Source organism: Diadema antillarum, unplaced genomic scaffold, assembly GCF_040938485.1.
Source record: "Diadema antillarum isolate AM-2024a unplaced genomic scaffold, OU_Dant_1.0 seq00000475_RagTag, whole genome shotgun sequence".
Taxonomy (NCBI): Eukaryota; Metazoa; Echinodermata; class Echinoidea; order Diadematoida; family Diadematidae; genus Diadema; species Diadema antillarum.
Genome location: NW_027271442.1, coordinates 72,144 through 89,785, shown reverse-complemented (window position 1 = coordinate 89,785; position 17,642 = coordinate 72,144). Strand labels below are relative to the sequence as shown.

The 17,642-nt window shown below is 38.0% G+C and overlaps 1 protein-coding gene across 1 annotated transcript; it reads right to left on the bottom strand.

The window, feature by feature from the left end:
• Nucleotides 1–15,107: 15,107 nt before the first annotated feature.
• LOC139733418 (uncharacterized) lies at nt 15,108–17,185 on the bottom strand. Its single transcript, XM_071644242.1, has 3 exons — nt 16,958–17,185; nt 16,318–16,611; nt 15,108–15,461 (listed from the first exon to the last, which is right to left on the bottom strand). Exons 1-3 carry the CDS (start codon nt 17,055–17,057, stop codon nt 15,325–15,327), a joined length of 531 nt encoding a protein of 176 aa, XP_071500343.1. The 5' UTR covers nt 17,058–17,185; the 3' UTR covers nt 15,108–15,324.
• Nucleotides 17,186–17,642: the final 457 nt, after the last annotated feature.

The window sequence follows — 17,642 nt, the reverse complement described above, 5'->3', positions numbered from 1 at the left end:
GTCTGTGTAGATATGCGAAAAGCCAATCTAGCGGTGAAAAGAGAGCGCCACCCGATCCCCACCCTAGACGAGACCCTTACCGCACTCAACGGTGCCGCGGTATTCTCTAAGCTGGATCTAAAGTGGGGATACCACCAAATTGAACTCGAAGAGACCTCACGAGATATAACGACATTCGTGACGCATCGTGGTGTGATGCGTTATAAGAGACTGATTTTCGGATTGTCATCAGCAAGCGAGGCATATCAGTATGCCATACAGACCGCATTGCAAGGACTGGAAGGCGTAAAGAACATCTCGGACGACATCGTGGTGTTCGGGAGGGACATCGCCGAGCACGATGCCCGCCTCCACGCCGTGCTGAGACGACTCAGCGACCGTCACCTCACCGTGAATCCGGAGAAGTGCATCTTCCGGGTGCCGAAAATCAAATTCTTCGGCTTCGTGATTTCGAGAGACGGCATCGCAGCCGATGACGCTCGAATAGCGGCCATCAAAGAAGCTCGACAACCGACAAACTCCTCAGAAGTTCGCTCGTTCTTGGGATTAGTGAATTATTGTGCGCGACTGATCCCAAATCTTGCCACCATTGCCGAGCCCCTTCGCCGACTCACTCGCGCGGACCAGCCATGGATTTGGGGTCCTGAGCAGCAGCAATCATTCGACCGACTTCGACATGCCCTGACAAGCGAGGAAGTCATGGCACATTTCGTCACGAGAGCACCGACCGAGCTACGAGTCGATGCCAGCCCCGTCGGTCTCGGTGCTTTCTTACGCAGACGATCAACGGGAAAACACGCCCAGTCGCGTATGCTAGTCGCACGCTCTCTGATGTGGAACGTCGGTATTCGCAAATCGAACGAGAAGCGTTAGCTGTCGTGTGGGGTTGTGAGAGATTTCATCTCTACTTGTACGGAACTGAGTTTGTTCTCCACACCGACCACAAGCCGCTCCTATACATCTACGGACCGCATGGTCGACCACACGCACGCATTGAACGATGGGCCCTACGCCTACAGCAATATCGCTTCACGATTAGGCTTATGCCAGGGAAGACAAATCCAGCTGATGTTTTGTCACGTCTACCGATTGATCAACCTCATCGCGATCGAAATATCGCAGAAGAGTACATTGACGCAATTCTGACGCACGCAATACCACGAGCACTTTCGCGACAACAAATCACCGCAGCCTCCCTAGCCGACTCCGAAATCCAACAGGTGATCGATGCGGTGAATACAGGCAAGTGGCCCGACAACCCGCGATTATCCGCGTATCAACGAGTTCGCGACGAGCTATCAACGAAGAATGGTCTTCTTCTTCGCGGAACTCGCATCGTCATCCCTACTGTGCTGCGAAAGCAAACGCTCGACATCGCACACGAGCCGCATCAGGGCATTGTGAGACTGAAGCAGGCCCTACGCACAAAAGTTTGGTGGCCGAGAATCGATGTCGATGCAGAGACACTAGTTCGAAACTGCTCAGCCTGCCAAGCTGAGATGCCAGCTCCTCCCTCTGTGCCTCTCCAGCCATCGCCCATGCCTCGCGCTCCGTGGAGCAGACTCCACATCGACTTGTGTGGACCTCTACCGACTGGAGAAACGCTTCTAGTCGTCGTAGATGCAGCTACGCGGTGGCCAGAAGTTGAAATCCTCAGATCAACGACATCGCAAGTGATCACGTCGCGGCTAGATAAAATCTTCGCGCAGCATGGATTTCCAGACGAAATCGTGACGGACAACGGACCGCAGTTTATTTCGCAGGAGTTCGCGGAATACATGAAAGCGATCGCTGTCGAACACCGCCGCGTCACAACCTACCATCCACAAGCAAACGCGGAAGTTGAGAGATTCAACGCTACTCTCATGAAAGCGATCAGAACAGCGAGGAATAGCAACCGTGATTGGCATCGAGCTATGCTAGCTTTTCTGCTCATCTATCGCTCAACGCCTCATCCGGCAACACTGGCGACACCGGCAAAGCTCCTATACAATCGAGAGCTTCGCACGAAGTTGCCGTCAACGCCAACGCCAACTCGCAGAGCGTACGCCAGTGCGAGACGACACGATCAGCGATACAAAGCGAACATGAAGGCGTATCACGACAACAAGAAACGCTCGCGACCACGGAATGTCAACCCGGGGGATCATGTTATCATCACGCAGAGAAAGCGAGACAAATTCTCCTCGCGATTCGACCCCAAACCGTGGGTAGTTATCGCGAGAAAAGGTGGAAGCGTAAAACTTCGCAGGGGAAACGAGACAGCGATGAGATACATGTCGCAAATACGCCAAATCCCCGCTCCACAAAAGCCAGATTCGCGAGAACGCGACGTCCACACCGGCTTCGACCTTCAAGATGACACGCAGCTAGACCGTCAGACCGCTCCGCAGCAGAACGGAGCAGAGCTTCGACGATCGCACAGACAATCGCGACCACCAGACAGACTTACATACTTCAGGTCAGGTGTAATCATGTGAACACTCATGTAAACCATAGTGAATTCCTGAGTCGTTAAAAAAAAAAAAAAAAAAAAAAAAAAAAAGGTGGACTGATTGAAGTGAAGAACACTCAGCGGAGAACTATCAGTGTCACACGAACTGTAAATAACTGTAAATAACTGTAAATATATGAATGAGAAGTCTGACTGTTCAATCATGATGTGTGATCGAAATGTAACCCTTTACCATGTTTATCAATGTTTATAAGTTGTGTATTCGCAGACTAAGTTAAGACAACTCATTATGAACCCTGATTATATACTTGTAATGAAATTCACATTACATTGCTCGTATGACATTTCATTCGTGTATTGTCGTATTATCAGAAGTATTCACAAATGTAAAAAAAAACTATTTGTATTCATGGTGAATAACAGACATCAGATTTGCCTTACTTCTGTCTTCCTTTTACTCTCTATAACCTATCTCCTGTTTCTATGGTTAAAATACGATGTATATTCATGTTTGCGATACAACTTTGTTGGTAAACCAAAATTCAAGCTTGCAGAGTACACATATCAAGATCATAAAGTACATTTTAATGTATTAATTTCTACCTTCACGAGTTGATATGTTAAATATCGTTACATGCAAGTACATAACACAACAGTGCATGGATTCATATTCCACTGAAGTTTGACATGCAAAACATAATTTGTTCCAGTTTATCATGACCGTATTTTGCTTGAAAATCACTCGGAACTGTATTCCGTATATTCCTATGTCTATTGCTCTTCCTTAACTCTTGGCTATCCTTTCACTCACAGACAACATTAGTGATGTGTTTCTTTTCCAAGAAGGGAAGGGATATTGTGTCTGCACGAGACATATTGTGACTATCTATGGTGTAGCAGTAAACAGCATGTTCCATTCATTCCATAATCAGCCATCTCACCGCCACCCTTCCACCACACTTGTCCACTGTTAAGTTCTTATCGTTCTCTGGTTTCTTTCTCTCTTCATGATCTTTGATACGCCGACAGCTACTTTCTGTTCCTACTTCCTTTCCGCTCTCCCCGTCATTCATCATCACCTCATCACACCATATCAGCAATATATTGTAAACAACACCGGAAAGTCACCGGGTCATGTTTTGTAGATATAGTGTACAGTGATACATCAAATGTACATGTGTTGGATTGATATACTGGAGAACAATGAATAAAGCACACTTGCGTTTTGACTCCAGAGCAAAGCAGTCATGCCTCCTTCATTTTCTCACTGAGTCTTAGAGTCCGACTTCATCCTCACACACATAAAAACATAAAAGGCATGTACTACAATTAAACCTGAGGTTGGATTTTGATTGAATATGACATTGATGATATTATGCTTTATAGAAAAAAAAAACATTTACAACATGCAAACACCGTCAGGAAAGTCATTTACTATGAAGAATGACATGTAATATAGATATTTGAATCCCCTAAAAAGGAAAATAAAGGCACTTTCAATAGGCAAAACCCCGACCAGTCCTCAAGAACATAGTTGAGAAAAATACGTTTTGATCCTATGTACCTTGACAAGAGTAGCATGGGGTGCTTTTCTGTCTGCCTACGAATCGATAAGTTCCGTAGATTAGTGGAATAAACTTACTGTCTCCCTCACACCTCACTCCAGCGTCTTCATTATGTTCACAATTTTCACATCCCCAGTACGCACGGCGACATTGCAGCAGAGATTGTTCCGTTCCATCACATCTGATTGGGTCAAGCCAGATAGGTCCAGATCCCTCCCCGAAATGGGCTTCAGTATAATGAGCAGAGGCTGTTGGGTAGCCGAGCTCTCTGCACACCACGTGCGCTTCGTTGATACTCCAACAATCGTCACAAACCGTGCCCCACTGCCCGTTACACCTTATCTCAACTCGGCCCTCCCTTTCGCTTGATTCACCTACAAGCCTCACTGCAATTTTTGAGAAAAGAATATATCGATTCGTCTTACCACGACCAAAAAGTAAAATACAAACAACCAACCAACCAACCAACCAACCAACCAAACAAACAAGTAAAAAAAAAAAAAAATAAAACACGCATTCGGAAGTCAATATGATGTATTATTCTACTACTTATCGGCAGGGTTGAAATTCTTTTACACAATGTCTGTATTCAAAAATTAGAGATGCAGTCAATACACACAAAAGAATAACGCATGTGTGATCTGATATGTGTATTCTTGTGCTTGTATGATCGAATAATTAACCACTATCAACCTACTAGCAATGCTTCTATGTAGATTCCTCATATTTCATGTTCAATTGTCTTAAATGCTGTCAATTCATCAATGTCATCAAATGTCATCAAATTTGTCAATTCATCGATGTATTTTCTTTTGTTATGTTTATGGTTTATTTGTTGAAATGTGGAATATGGAGCAATTAAAAAAAAATGAAAACAAACTAGATGGATGCTTGCTGGTGAAGTCTTCCGAAAAATTGCTCAGTTTAATTCATTTAGTCATTTTTTTTTTTTCACAAGAGAGGAAGACAACAAAACGTAAAGATCTAAGAAATCTAATGTGGACGCAGATGTGACATCAAAACTGTCATTCTTTCAAACAAATCATTTTTTTTCTTTTACCCGGATGTTAACTGTGTGTTTTGGAACGTTGTCAACATAATTATCAAGCTGCATGTACTCACCCGCAAAGCCGGGACACGTACTTGAGCCAATGTTACAGACGCAATTATATAGTGTGGCCGCTGTACTCTTGGACTTGGTCTGTCTTTGTCAGTCAGTGTTGCCTTGCATCCATATCGCAAGGCACCATCTTCTTATCGAGTTTTTAATGATGATTTCCTGAAGAATGTGGATAAAAGGAACAAGTTGGGACTTATCCTTATCACTCATTCACTAGACAGAAGCAACAAGGATTAATACCAGACATATTATTAACATGAAATCGGTGGAAAAAAGGACTGCCATTTCCGTCCATCAGGAATTCAAACCTGTCTGGAAATATCAGCTGCTTGTCAGCAAACCTGTCATAACACTTTTCCTAGAGCCAGTTATTATCACCAATACTGATACTCTTTTTATTTTGAAACGCTTATTTAGAACGGAGTGAGACAAAGGATCAAACATGAAACATCTCCTACATCGAAGTGGCAGAAAATAAACATGAAAACACAATTTGTTAATGTCAGTTGTTTTATGAACTTACATCGCTAACACAGTCAATGTCTGCAAGTTTCATATTCAGTGTGATTTATATACAAGGAAGACATCAAACTGTATAATTGAGCAAAAGTAATTATAATGCGACCCTTTTACCTCTGGAGTAGTGGGGACGTTATACCATGACACACATCACTCTACCAGCACGTTCTACGAAGGAGGATGACAAAGTTACTCATGAACCCCAAACTACACACCTGATGAACTTATATCACCTCAGGTAAGATGAACAAGTATTCAAACACTAGACGCCTATTGTAAATTAATACAATTCTAACCTTGATGGGTGTTAAAACGCCTGTTTCTGTGATTAGTCGTGATTGTAGGTGAAAGTTCACTTCCGTTTTCAAACTCCAATGCTTTTCCCTTTTGAAGTCCCTGTGACAAATATTTTTATCGCTGTATTTATTTCGACAATGGAAACATTAATTACGCTTGCAATCGATTACCTATATTCTACACACTGGGTATGGCATCGATGCCATTGCTGACTTGAGTCTTTCAAGTGATGCGGATTCAGCAGTGATTATTTGTGACCTCAAAAATACTAGTCTGGACTAGTACAAGAATGTTAATTGTAATCTTTATAAGCAATAGGCAGAAAATGCATGTCTCCCAACATCAACGACAACCTTTTGATTCAGCTTTTTGTTAGTCTTTCAAGTAAAGTCACGACTTCCTAGACTAGTTTACACTCCAGAAAGTTCCGGCGTAGGTTTCTGTGCATTTTATGATCTCTTTGAATATTTTTCCGGTCAGTCTAAAACCGTAGATGGCCCGTTATAAAAGCTTCATAACCTGCTTAATGTCGCTCTTGAAAACATTTTCCACCATGCCCTAAAAAACATATTTATCATGTTTATGAATATGACAATGGAAAAATAGGTTGTAACGTTAAGTATAGTGATTGTATAGGGTCAGATTGCCGTATGAACCGACTGTAGACGGTGTTTCTGAATATAAAAGAATAGACCGTTTTGTTTCGCTCTCTTTATATCGGTCAAAGTTCATATCCGATCAACCTGCGCATTGAGTTCTTCACAGAATATGGGGATCATTATCAACATTGTAGGCATGAACTGAGAGGTGCGTTTTCTAATTTATTTCACCAATTATTTCTAATCTGTAAGTGCAATCATTATTATGAGGGTACATTAGGGTTTCATTTATAGTCCTAGTATGTTTTCTTCCTAAATTGTGTTTATGAGTAGTTTTTCTTTAATTTTCATGTTCTCCCTACATCTACACACAAATTAGAGTGTCCGTTGAGAGTCTGTAAACTTTCTTCCCTTTCTCTCTTCTCGGCTCTATTGTATGGAAGACGAAAATTACACTCATTCTCTCCTAAAATTTGTCAAATCTTTGCCTTCTACAGCTGTGTGTGGGTAGAAGATGTATTTCTTCGTCTTTTAGAATCATGTTGCGTGTAATGAATGCATTGCCTTCGGAATAGATGTGAGCGTACCCATCGAGGGTATCGCACTAGGTGAAAGGTGACTTCCGTCGTAGTTAGCAGATTCACTTTTTTTTTCTTTTAGGCGTCCTCTCTCTTTGCCCTCGATGTAGATATTGAAATTTAATTAAAAAAAAATCATTTTCTGTTGAAATTAGAGTGAGACTACATCTTTAGGATACGATAGTAAATAAAAGGCAGAAAAAGACCGTTTTAATTGCCATTTGCCGCTGTATATCGTAGAATGCATCACAACATGTCTCCTTCATCTCAGTGCACTGTCTGTAACGCCATACATTATTCATCAGTGGATATATATATATATATATATATATATATATATACATATATATTATATACGTGTGTGTGTGTGTGTGATGTTTTCTTGCTATAACACAGGACACAACCAAACCAGTTGTCGCATCAAGTCCACTTAATTCTGATATGACCCTATGCCAACTGAAATGTGATTACACGAAAGCAATGAGCATAAATTTGCATCAAAAACTGAGCTTATAAGTCTTGATTTTTACTCTCGTTCGAAAATTCTGTTCTAACAAACTATTAGATCAGGTTGGTCGAGACTGCATCTAAGAGTCCTGAAAATGACAGATTTTAAAGACCCTTGCCTAAAAAGTCGCCATTCTATCTAGTGCCGCATGTAGGTTCTACTTTATTTTCCACAAAGACTTCGCTAGTGGTGGTAAAGCCGTCTGTGATATTGACTCCATTCAAAAACCATGTTGGTACAGCCGAGTCTGAGACATCATTTCCTGTGCAAATCGCGGTGACTTCACGGCCAGCCCGGAGAGGCGAGGGTACCTCGAGGTTCAACGTCATTCCAGCTGAAAAGGAAATGTAGGAAGATCAACTGTTAGGTCTCAATAAAGTCGAACATAACAAAATGGGAAGAAAAGTATTTTATGGGAGAAATGTCTTCTGTGTCTGCCTGAATAATACATCCATTATTCACAATCACATAAATTACACAGGGAAAAGATGATAACGTCATTATCATTATTTATTTTCCTGATATGATATAATGGATAAATGAAATTGATATTTTAAATGAAGAATGCAATTGATGCGATGGTATGATATACATCAAAATGATCAAACTAAATGAAACAGTAAGATAATTATTTTCATGAGTTTGAGGACTTTCATTCCCACTCTTGAATTTCCACTGAAAGTTTCAGCAAGTCTTTTCTGCAGGTCTTTTCATCCTGTTGATTCAGACTTTCAGGATGTACACAGAAATACGTATCAAAATGAACACAAGTGTACAATGTTGATGAAAAATAAATAAACGAAGTCTAAAAGGATTGCTTACCACCAAGATGAATGTATATGAAAAGAAGCCCGAACAGCACCAACACTCGGTTGTCAATCATTGTGAAAAGATTCCTGTATGATTTGAAAATGTAAAAAATCAATCAATCAATCAATCAATCAATCAATCAATCAATCAATCAATCAATCGATTGATTAAGCAATTATATCACGAATGAACATAAGTGAGGTGAGACCTATCAAATCCAAAGTCATTATTTTTGATTTACATAGTTTTACGAGTAGTTGATTAATATGCTTGAATATGATAACATGAATATAAATATTTATAATTGATTGCTTTCCTCACACCTACTCTCAAGTATCTCTATGACAAATGGGAGAAGTTGAAAAATTCGCCAATCTCCAAACATTAACTTCTCTGCCTCGTTTACCACGAAGCTAGTATCAAATCAAGTTCGGTAGCATGCGTGCAATTAAAATGTCTGGCTTTTATTGAGTCACTAGACGATAAGTGCATATGAAAGAGGCATCTCACATGATAAGATCCACAAGATTAGTCCGCGTATTGTGATGTGTCATTCAGTTTCCTGCTTCCCAAGCTGCCACGATTGTTGTTGTTGTTGTTGTTGTTGGATTTTTTTTATGGCTCCTGGTTCTTTTACTTTACCCCGATGAATTTTCATTTCATTATCTCTTCATTTTACACTTTATGAAATCTTTCAGATTTAGATTTCAAATCTGTGTCTGTATCACACTCACATCAAATGTCGACAATATACTTTCAGGTATTATATAGAACACTTTAAATGTATTTATAAATCACTGTTTTCAGCAAATTGAAAAAAAAAATCCAAAACTTAAATGAAATGAATATAGTTTGTCCTCTGTAGTTCGGAGAGAACAAAAGATCAGGCCATTCTACTCTTTTGGTGTAATCGGCGTTTCCGGTGCTTTACTTGTTTTAACTGCATTTTTTTTTTAAACAAGATATTGAAATTTATTTAAGGCTTAAAGGGATCGCATAATTTTGGTTGAGACCTAACTTCAGGTTTCTAACATTTTTTTTTTTTTTTTTTTGTGGTGAGATAGTGAGAAACAACTAATGAAATAAGAAAGAGTCTGTAATTCCAAGAGTGAGTCAACGTTTATTTGATTAAAATTGGTTTTGGAATGACTGAGATATCGAAAACAGAGCAATCCCCTCGTGGGACCCACCTTTTTTAGGATCACTTTGTTTTTCTTTGTTTTTGAATGTCTCAGCAATTCCAAAGCAGATTTTCATCCTATTAACTTTGACCTCTCTGAGAATGGCGTGCTCTGTATCAGAAGTTAATAGCCCAATCCTCATCACCACCAATACTATACCATACCTTAAAACCATGTAACACCGATCAGTGTTCTACCCTAATATAATATATAAGAATGAAAAAAACAAGAAAATGAAGGAAACTTACCTTTTTGTTTCTTACAAGTACTGTTCTTTCGATTTTACTTTCAGGGACTTTTGTTAAAACAGTATGTTCAAAACTGTAAAAAGGTTACGGTTATCAAGCACAATTGAGATTTACTACAAAATGTCTTGATCTGAACCAAACAAAAACATAGGTTTGTAAATATGAATTCGATGGAATTCAATGAAATGCAATTGATATATGGGACATATTATTATTCGTACTCAAAAAGGGAGTCCAACTTTTTATTGTACTAGGTTTTGTCTTGATATTAAAAAAATATATTATCATGAGCCGTATTATTCAATTCGGTATGGAAGATGGAAGAAAAATAATGGAGAAATAGACAAGAACAATGATCAACGAATATCGTTAAAATTTGGTGAGTAATATCAAAGAAATATTAATGCCCCAATTTTGAAAATGGACGCGTTATGTCATGACGGGAAATGAAACATTGCATGTCAGTCCTATGTAGATCACGTAGTATCTGAAATCCTACACTAGCTCTCCCTGTCTATTGACATGATGCTTTCTCGTCGTACCATATCATGTCGCACTGATATTGTTTTAACTGATTGTCATATTACCGGTTTTTGTTGACTTTTGTCATCCTCAGGTTCCGTGACGTGAATAATCTCACTGTACTTCCTCCATTAAAATGTACACGATACCAGATATGATAGCCACTATGCGCAATAAATGTGTACGCGGATACAGGGATCAACTTTCACACGCAGACCCTTGAAATGCATGCATTCATATCAATGCGTTCATGAATGTGAGTGCATGTATCTATGCATATTAGTATATCTATTCAGATGTAAAGTACGGTCTTGAATCTCATGCTGATCGTGTAGAAAATTTAAAGCAGAGAAATAAACTTATCTTAGTTGAATCTATCTCTCTCTTGGTTTACTTCCCCATGGCAAACCAGGAAAAAATATTCTAAAATATGTGACGAAAATGCACTTAAAGCAGCTGTTAAGCACCCTAAGAACTCTTCGATATTAAAACATGTATTCAAACATTTCAAATAATCCTGGCTTGTTTAAAGGCAGTTATTTGAAATTTAACAGGGCACATGTAATACACACAACATTAAAAAAGTTTGACAATTTCTCACATCAAATCTAGGAAAAGTTCAACACATTGCACATTGGATTTACAAGCTACTGAAGGCAGGCTTTTTTTTTTGAACTAAGGAGTTGTTTCTTTCCAACTCCTTCATTGCTATTGATACATTCAATGTTTGTGAAACAGAAACTAAAATGATTCTTACAGGAAATGCTGATGGTTGGCGTCTTGTTCTGGGCCCAAGTCTGGTGGATCTTTTGCATGCCACCTCCTGCGATCCAATACTCATGTGCATCAAATTTACAGAATTCTTTCATACTGAGAAGCTGTTTTCAATTAAAAACATTTTGGAAATCGGAGTCCAGTCTCGAAACTCGCGAACATAAGTTTTGGGAAAATTTCCTGTACATTTACTATTCGATAAAACTAGTCTAACACAATCACGTCAATAGCAACCAACAATATTATTCATATTAATTTATATATATATATATATATATATATATATATATATGAAGAACTTGCTACCAAAAGGCGCTAAATCCATTGAAAAATGATGGATTTAGCGCCTTTTGAAAGCAAGCTCTTCATACACACACACACACACACACACACACACACACACACAGATATATATATATATATATACATATACATATACATATATATATATATATATATATATATATATCTGAGTTGCCTGCCTCTTTTTCAAGAAGTTTTGCCTAATTGAAATATTCCTTATGGTTCTTTATCTCTTTATTTCTTCCTTTATATGTTATAACACCCTTTCATTCCTCTTTTTGGGCAACCTAGTCAATTGAGAACAAGATTAGTCATCAGTCCAATTCATCTTTCTTAGTTTCAATGTTGGCGCTATGTTTAATAGATAACACAGGCAAAGATTTTGCAAATTATGCAAAGTTATGTAAGCAAACGTCCAAATTGGTCTTTGTTATTGAATGAGAATGCGACCTGTGGGAAACATTGATAAGAATTGAGACATAATTACAGAGCGTTGTGAGTAGTGGAGAAAAAAGAAAGACGATAAATACACCAAAAAGGGCCACCTGGGCAAATTCAAATTACTTGGTGAAGGTACCCCAAAATTCACTGGTAACCATTTTAGCAGAGCATGTCATAAACATGTCCTTATGTGATTTCACTTAATTAGACAGAATGAGAAAGAAGATTGTTCAGTAACGACAACCATTTTTGTTGGCTGGTAGGGCTCATCGCTTCGCAGATGCAATGGATACTAGAAATAATGAAAAGAAAGAAAATACAAAAAAAAAACACAAATGAAACAGTTTTCTTTGTTTTGGTGATTGCAGCTTGATTGCCCCTCATTGACACACTGTGAATATTGGACCTTTATTCAAAGCACAGCCCACGGCATTTGGGCAATGACTTTCAAATTCCCAATATCTCTGTTTTACTCCTTGTATACAAATGTTATGCGATGGATTGAAATTCATAAATTGAGAGCTAGATGTTTTTAATGAATCTTAGTCCTTAGCAATGGATTATAAGAAATGCAGGACAAAGTATTTTAGAACGTAGATTTTTTTTTTTCAGAGTGAATCTAAAATGCTTAGAATACATCAATGTATTCTGATATAGCATTTATGATACATAGTTTTAGTGATGTGTATGATTATCATATGAATATGAAATAAAAATGACTTTTATGTCAGTTTGTGTCATTGATTTTCTTATGAATAACTTTGGGGGTAAATTGGTTTATTATACAATACATAATTAACCAATCTACCCCCATACACTCATACATACACTCATATTTGTCATATGCATACTTTGATAAGTTTCTATTACTTTTCTGATTATAGGTTTTGATATTGCGCTTTGAAATTGATTGAATGCAAAAGTGAAAAACCAAACACACACACACACACACACACACACACACACACACACACATCATCATCATCATCATCATCATCATCATCATCATCATTATCATCATGTATGAAAGATAACAAGTGAACAAGTCTGAAATTTTATCCAACTTTTCTTTCATATGCAGGTCGGATTTTTACCATACACACATACAATTTATGCACACACATGCACACGCATCACATTACACAGTATTATAAAAGGAAAGGAAATATCATACAGAACTAACGTTCGGTTTGGAACAAGGCAAGAATGACCTCAAACACAACGCAGTTGACGAGAAATCACCGAAAAAGATTTGACATAAACTGACAACAGTTTAACATATCTGACACTGCAGATACATAGAGTACATCTCTTTCGAAACTTCCCAAATTGTAAATTTGATCATTTTCAACGCAAACATACGGTATGACTGCAACTTGCGAATTAACATGAATTTAAGCGTACAAAACAGGCACTAACAAGAATTGGCGCATCATTATTACAACCGTTTTTTTTTTCTTTCATTTTCTGCCCTGCCTCGGTAATATGCAATAAGTATGTCATGATACTGTAAAACACACACACACACACACACACACACACGCACAAACACACACAAACACACGAACGAATAAGTACGAGACATTCCCGACTAGATGAAAATACATTAATGAAACCACACGAGACATAAAAGACATCTGTCTTTACTGGGTAACATACTTTGTCCAATATGTATAGGCTACATCAATGTTACTGAAGTCATGCAGTGATTAACCAAAATAAAATCTTACTACTAAACTAACTATAATTTCTTCTCTAATCAACATTGTTGTGAAATGAGAACTTATACCAATAGGTATTAAGCCTAAGGCAGCACGGTGAAATGGGGGGGGGGGGGGAGGACAGCTCCCTCCACACCTTTTTTTTTTCAGAACATAAATGGTGTGACTCCCCACCCCCCCCCCAAAAAAAAAACAAAACAAAACAAAACAAAAACAAAAACAAAACAAACAAAAAAAAACAAACAAAAAAAATTCATAATTCCATATTTTCTGAAAGAGCTATTCTTCTTCTATCTTATTTTTGATTTGGTATCATAAAATGAATGGGAAAGTGGGTATTCAGCAGTTTTTCTACGACCCCTTTTATTGGTAGAGTAGTATAATCAGGTATGTCCTACAGGCCCCTTTCTATTTCTTGAAAAATCCTTTGCACATTCTCCACTTTCAACTCTAATAACTCTTGAAAGCAAAATGCTACTGCTTTTAAAGTTGGCATTAATCATGCTCAGAATGTGTTAATAGAGCATGGTCAATCAGCTTAATCTGATAATCCCTCATTGTTGTTGCTATGGTGATTTACATTGTGTTTTTTTTTTTGTCCCATTCATTGCACAGGTAACACCGCTCCCTTAAAATTAAGCGCTTGCATATAACATGTATTTCAAAGCCTTTTTTCTTGGTTCACACTTTTCCAAAGTGTGTGGTTTCTTTTTAATAGTTATAATGAAGTTATACATTATTTTAAAGCTTAGAGTCTGCTCTTTCAGAATCTGCCCTTAACTAAAAATAATGTTTGGCTACTTGCAGGGTCACATTTGGTATGACTTTTTGCCACCCGCCCCCCTTTTCCATAACATAGATAAGGATCTGACTTTTTTTTTTCGTTTTTTTGCTGCCTCTCAGTCGATGTAGGATATTTTTGGAGGGAAGTGTTGCAGCCCTTTCTGAAAACGAATCGACATCCATGTTCCAATAAAGTCGTCCCCATCACTTCGAAAAACGTAGCACCGCCCGTGTAAGCATATTCGACACGGATCTCAAATACATTTAACAGTGCTATTCAGCGATATTACTCAGAGAAGACGAAAACAATAATTAACATTGGTTTACGCAATGAGAATAAAGACGTTTTGTTACTTTTCTCCATCTTATTCATTTATTGTCCTTTTCTTTCGTTCAGAAACAATGGAAATTTAAAAAAAAAAAGATGTAAAACGAGTTGCAAAAATTGAGAAATCCAACTGTTACGTATTTCAAGCAAGTGTTAAATTGAGTTCATTTAGATACAAACACATCAATATATGCTAGTTATGATAGAAAATGTATTGATTTCAACCTGAAACTTACAAAGTAAGTCACAATTTGTCTTTGAAAATAAGCTGATCGCATGAAATCTACATTTGCAATACAGTAATCAAAACTTCCTATCTTATATAAGCATAAATCCGGGGTTTTGTGATAAGCAGGATTAGAATAACAGGCAAATGTAGTGTTCATTCAAAAAACATGAAGCACACCTAAAAAGTATTTCAGTATAAAAAAGGGAAAAATGAACATGAACAGCTATCCCTGTTCCAGTTCAAGAAGCGTAGATTGAAGACCGAAGTTCAGCTTTTGTCAGTGGACGCAGTGAAGTCAGGAAAAGACGAGTGGAATGTATTACAAGACGCAGTCTTTCAATTTTTAAAAGAGAGAAATCTCTCTCTTCTTCACGATCACTGTCGCACAGGTCAACAACGACAGGAAGAACACGGCGACGAGCAGGGCGTACGTGGTCGACGGCTGCTGAAGAACTCCTCGACGAAGACCAGCAATCGGACCTTTAAACGGGACCAGACATGAATGGAGTGAAAAATTATTTGGACACAACAGAAAAAGGATATACAAATACGTTACCGTGAAATTTCACTCCGAGTCCAAACAGTAAGACCCAAGATTTCTGGTCCATAACTGGTTGTATCACCTACAGGATGTAATAATGTATATGTGTGACACCCTCTTTGAGTGTTTCGTAGAGGTAAAATTTTAACTGACAAACACTCACACACAGATTCTAGTTTGTAGTGACTTTTTCTATTAGAACATGCCTTAAAAAATCGGGGCAAATTGGCTTAATAGCTTTAGAGTTATGAATACACTCCATGACTTCTTTAATGTAAAATATGAAGAGTTTGTTCGCAAAAACCGATAAGTCCATATTTGCCAAATGGAAATATTTGCGATTAAAGGTAAAAAAAAAAAAACCAAAGAGAATAATAAGAAAAATTTTGCTTCTTTTGACCATAACTTCAAAAATGTACCTTTATATGTAGTGACCAATATATCATTTTAAAAGGTGTTATTTTGTACTTTATGACAGAGACCGTACTTCAAAATCTTCAAAAATGGACTTATGGGTTTTTGCGAACAAAGTCTTCATATAGGGTATATCTCTCCCTTTATGGCTAATCATAATGTTAATGTAAAAAAATATCAAATTTTGTTTTCTTCATTTTGTTACTCATTATCACATGAATTTTGCAATTTACGTTTTTGCAATTATTATAGAATTTGTTCTGCTTATATATTGTATATAGTTTTCTCTGTTTATTTGATGGTAATGAAAACAAATCTAATCTTTGAACGTACACTTGAACTTTGAATCATCATAAGAGTATCTCGCGCTGACTTTAATACCTTTCTCTGAGCCCAAAGTTGGACAGTGTTCAACACTAGTGAAGGTCCAACCAATCCCGTTCGTCCCCGAGCACGTGACATTGATGCACCTGTTGCCTGGGCGTGGTCTGAAGAGAGCCGAGGCGCAGCTGGACGAGGAAAGCGTGGTGTTGTCGACTCCGATGGTGTATGTGTGGAGGTGTGGGAACGGCTGATCTTGAAGCCTGACGTGACACGTGATAACGAGAATGACCTGGCTTCCTTCGATCTCCTGGGTCTCGATGGAGAGGATGTTACTTGCTGGGGGCGCTTGACCTATGAAAGCAAAGAACAAAATAAGTGATTTGTCTTTTATTTTGTCTTTCGACAAATTGTGTCAAAACATAACATCAACCATGTAATTTGAATCTAACTTAAAAGCAGATATCGATTCAAACGTTTCATTTAATTTTCGCTGTTTCCTTCTCCTATAATCTGCACAAAAAACGGACTATACAGAGCACAAAATACATAAAGCATATAAATACATTAAAACACAGACTTTCAGACATTCAAGATATACTGTTACCATTTTCTATATAACCAGAACCCATAACAATCCTATACCTGTTCTCAGTGGCAGTGTCACCTTCTTTATAATCAGAACCCACAAGAAACTTACCTGTTCTCCGTGGACAATAATTCCGCATAGAAATTGTCTCCCCGAATTGATTGATACCGGTGCAAGTTATATCGATACATCGGTTGGGTTGATCTTCCATGATCGTTGAAGATGCGTTGGATCTTGACAGAATGTTACCATCAGCGGTGATTTCGAACACACCGATGGGTGGAAACGGTTGGTCGATCGGATCCACGTGACATGAGATATTGAGACTCGTTCCCCAGATATTCTCGTCTTCATCTACCTCGATAGAGATGATATCAAGGGCAGGTGGGTCTGAGGAATAGAGAAAGATGTGGTCGAAGATGAATTGATTTTAGTAATAACAACAATAACAACAATAAAAGTTTTAAAAGTACACAATAGATCGTTTGTTAATCAAATTTATATTTGATTATGTATAATTCTACGAAGCTCAATAAAATCCTCAAATCCATGAATTTGGGGCTAGTGAAATATATTTAGCGGTCCAAAATAAAAGCAAACGCAATGTGAATCTAGGTTGCCCTATTGTAGAATATAATGTAGGCCTATAACATACATGTATATTTGCATAATATGTATATAAAAACTATAAAAAATGTTTTAAGCAGAACAACGAATTCTTTGCATGGATTTCATTGTAAATGGCACCCGGTTTCAATCACAAACGTTGTTTGCTTTTTTTGCCCGATTTGCTATG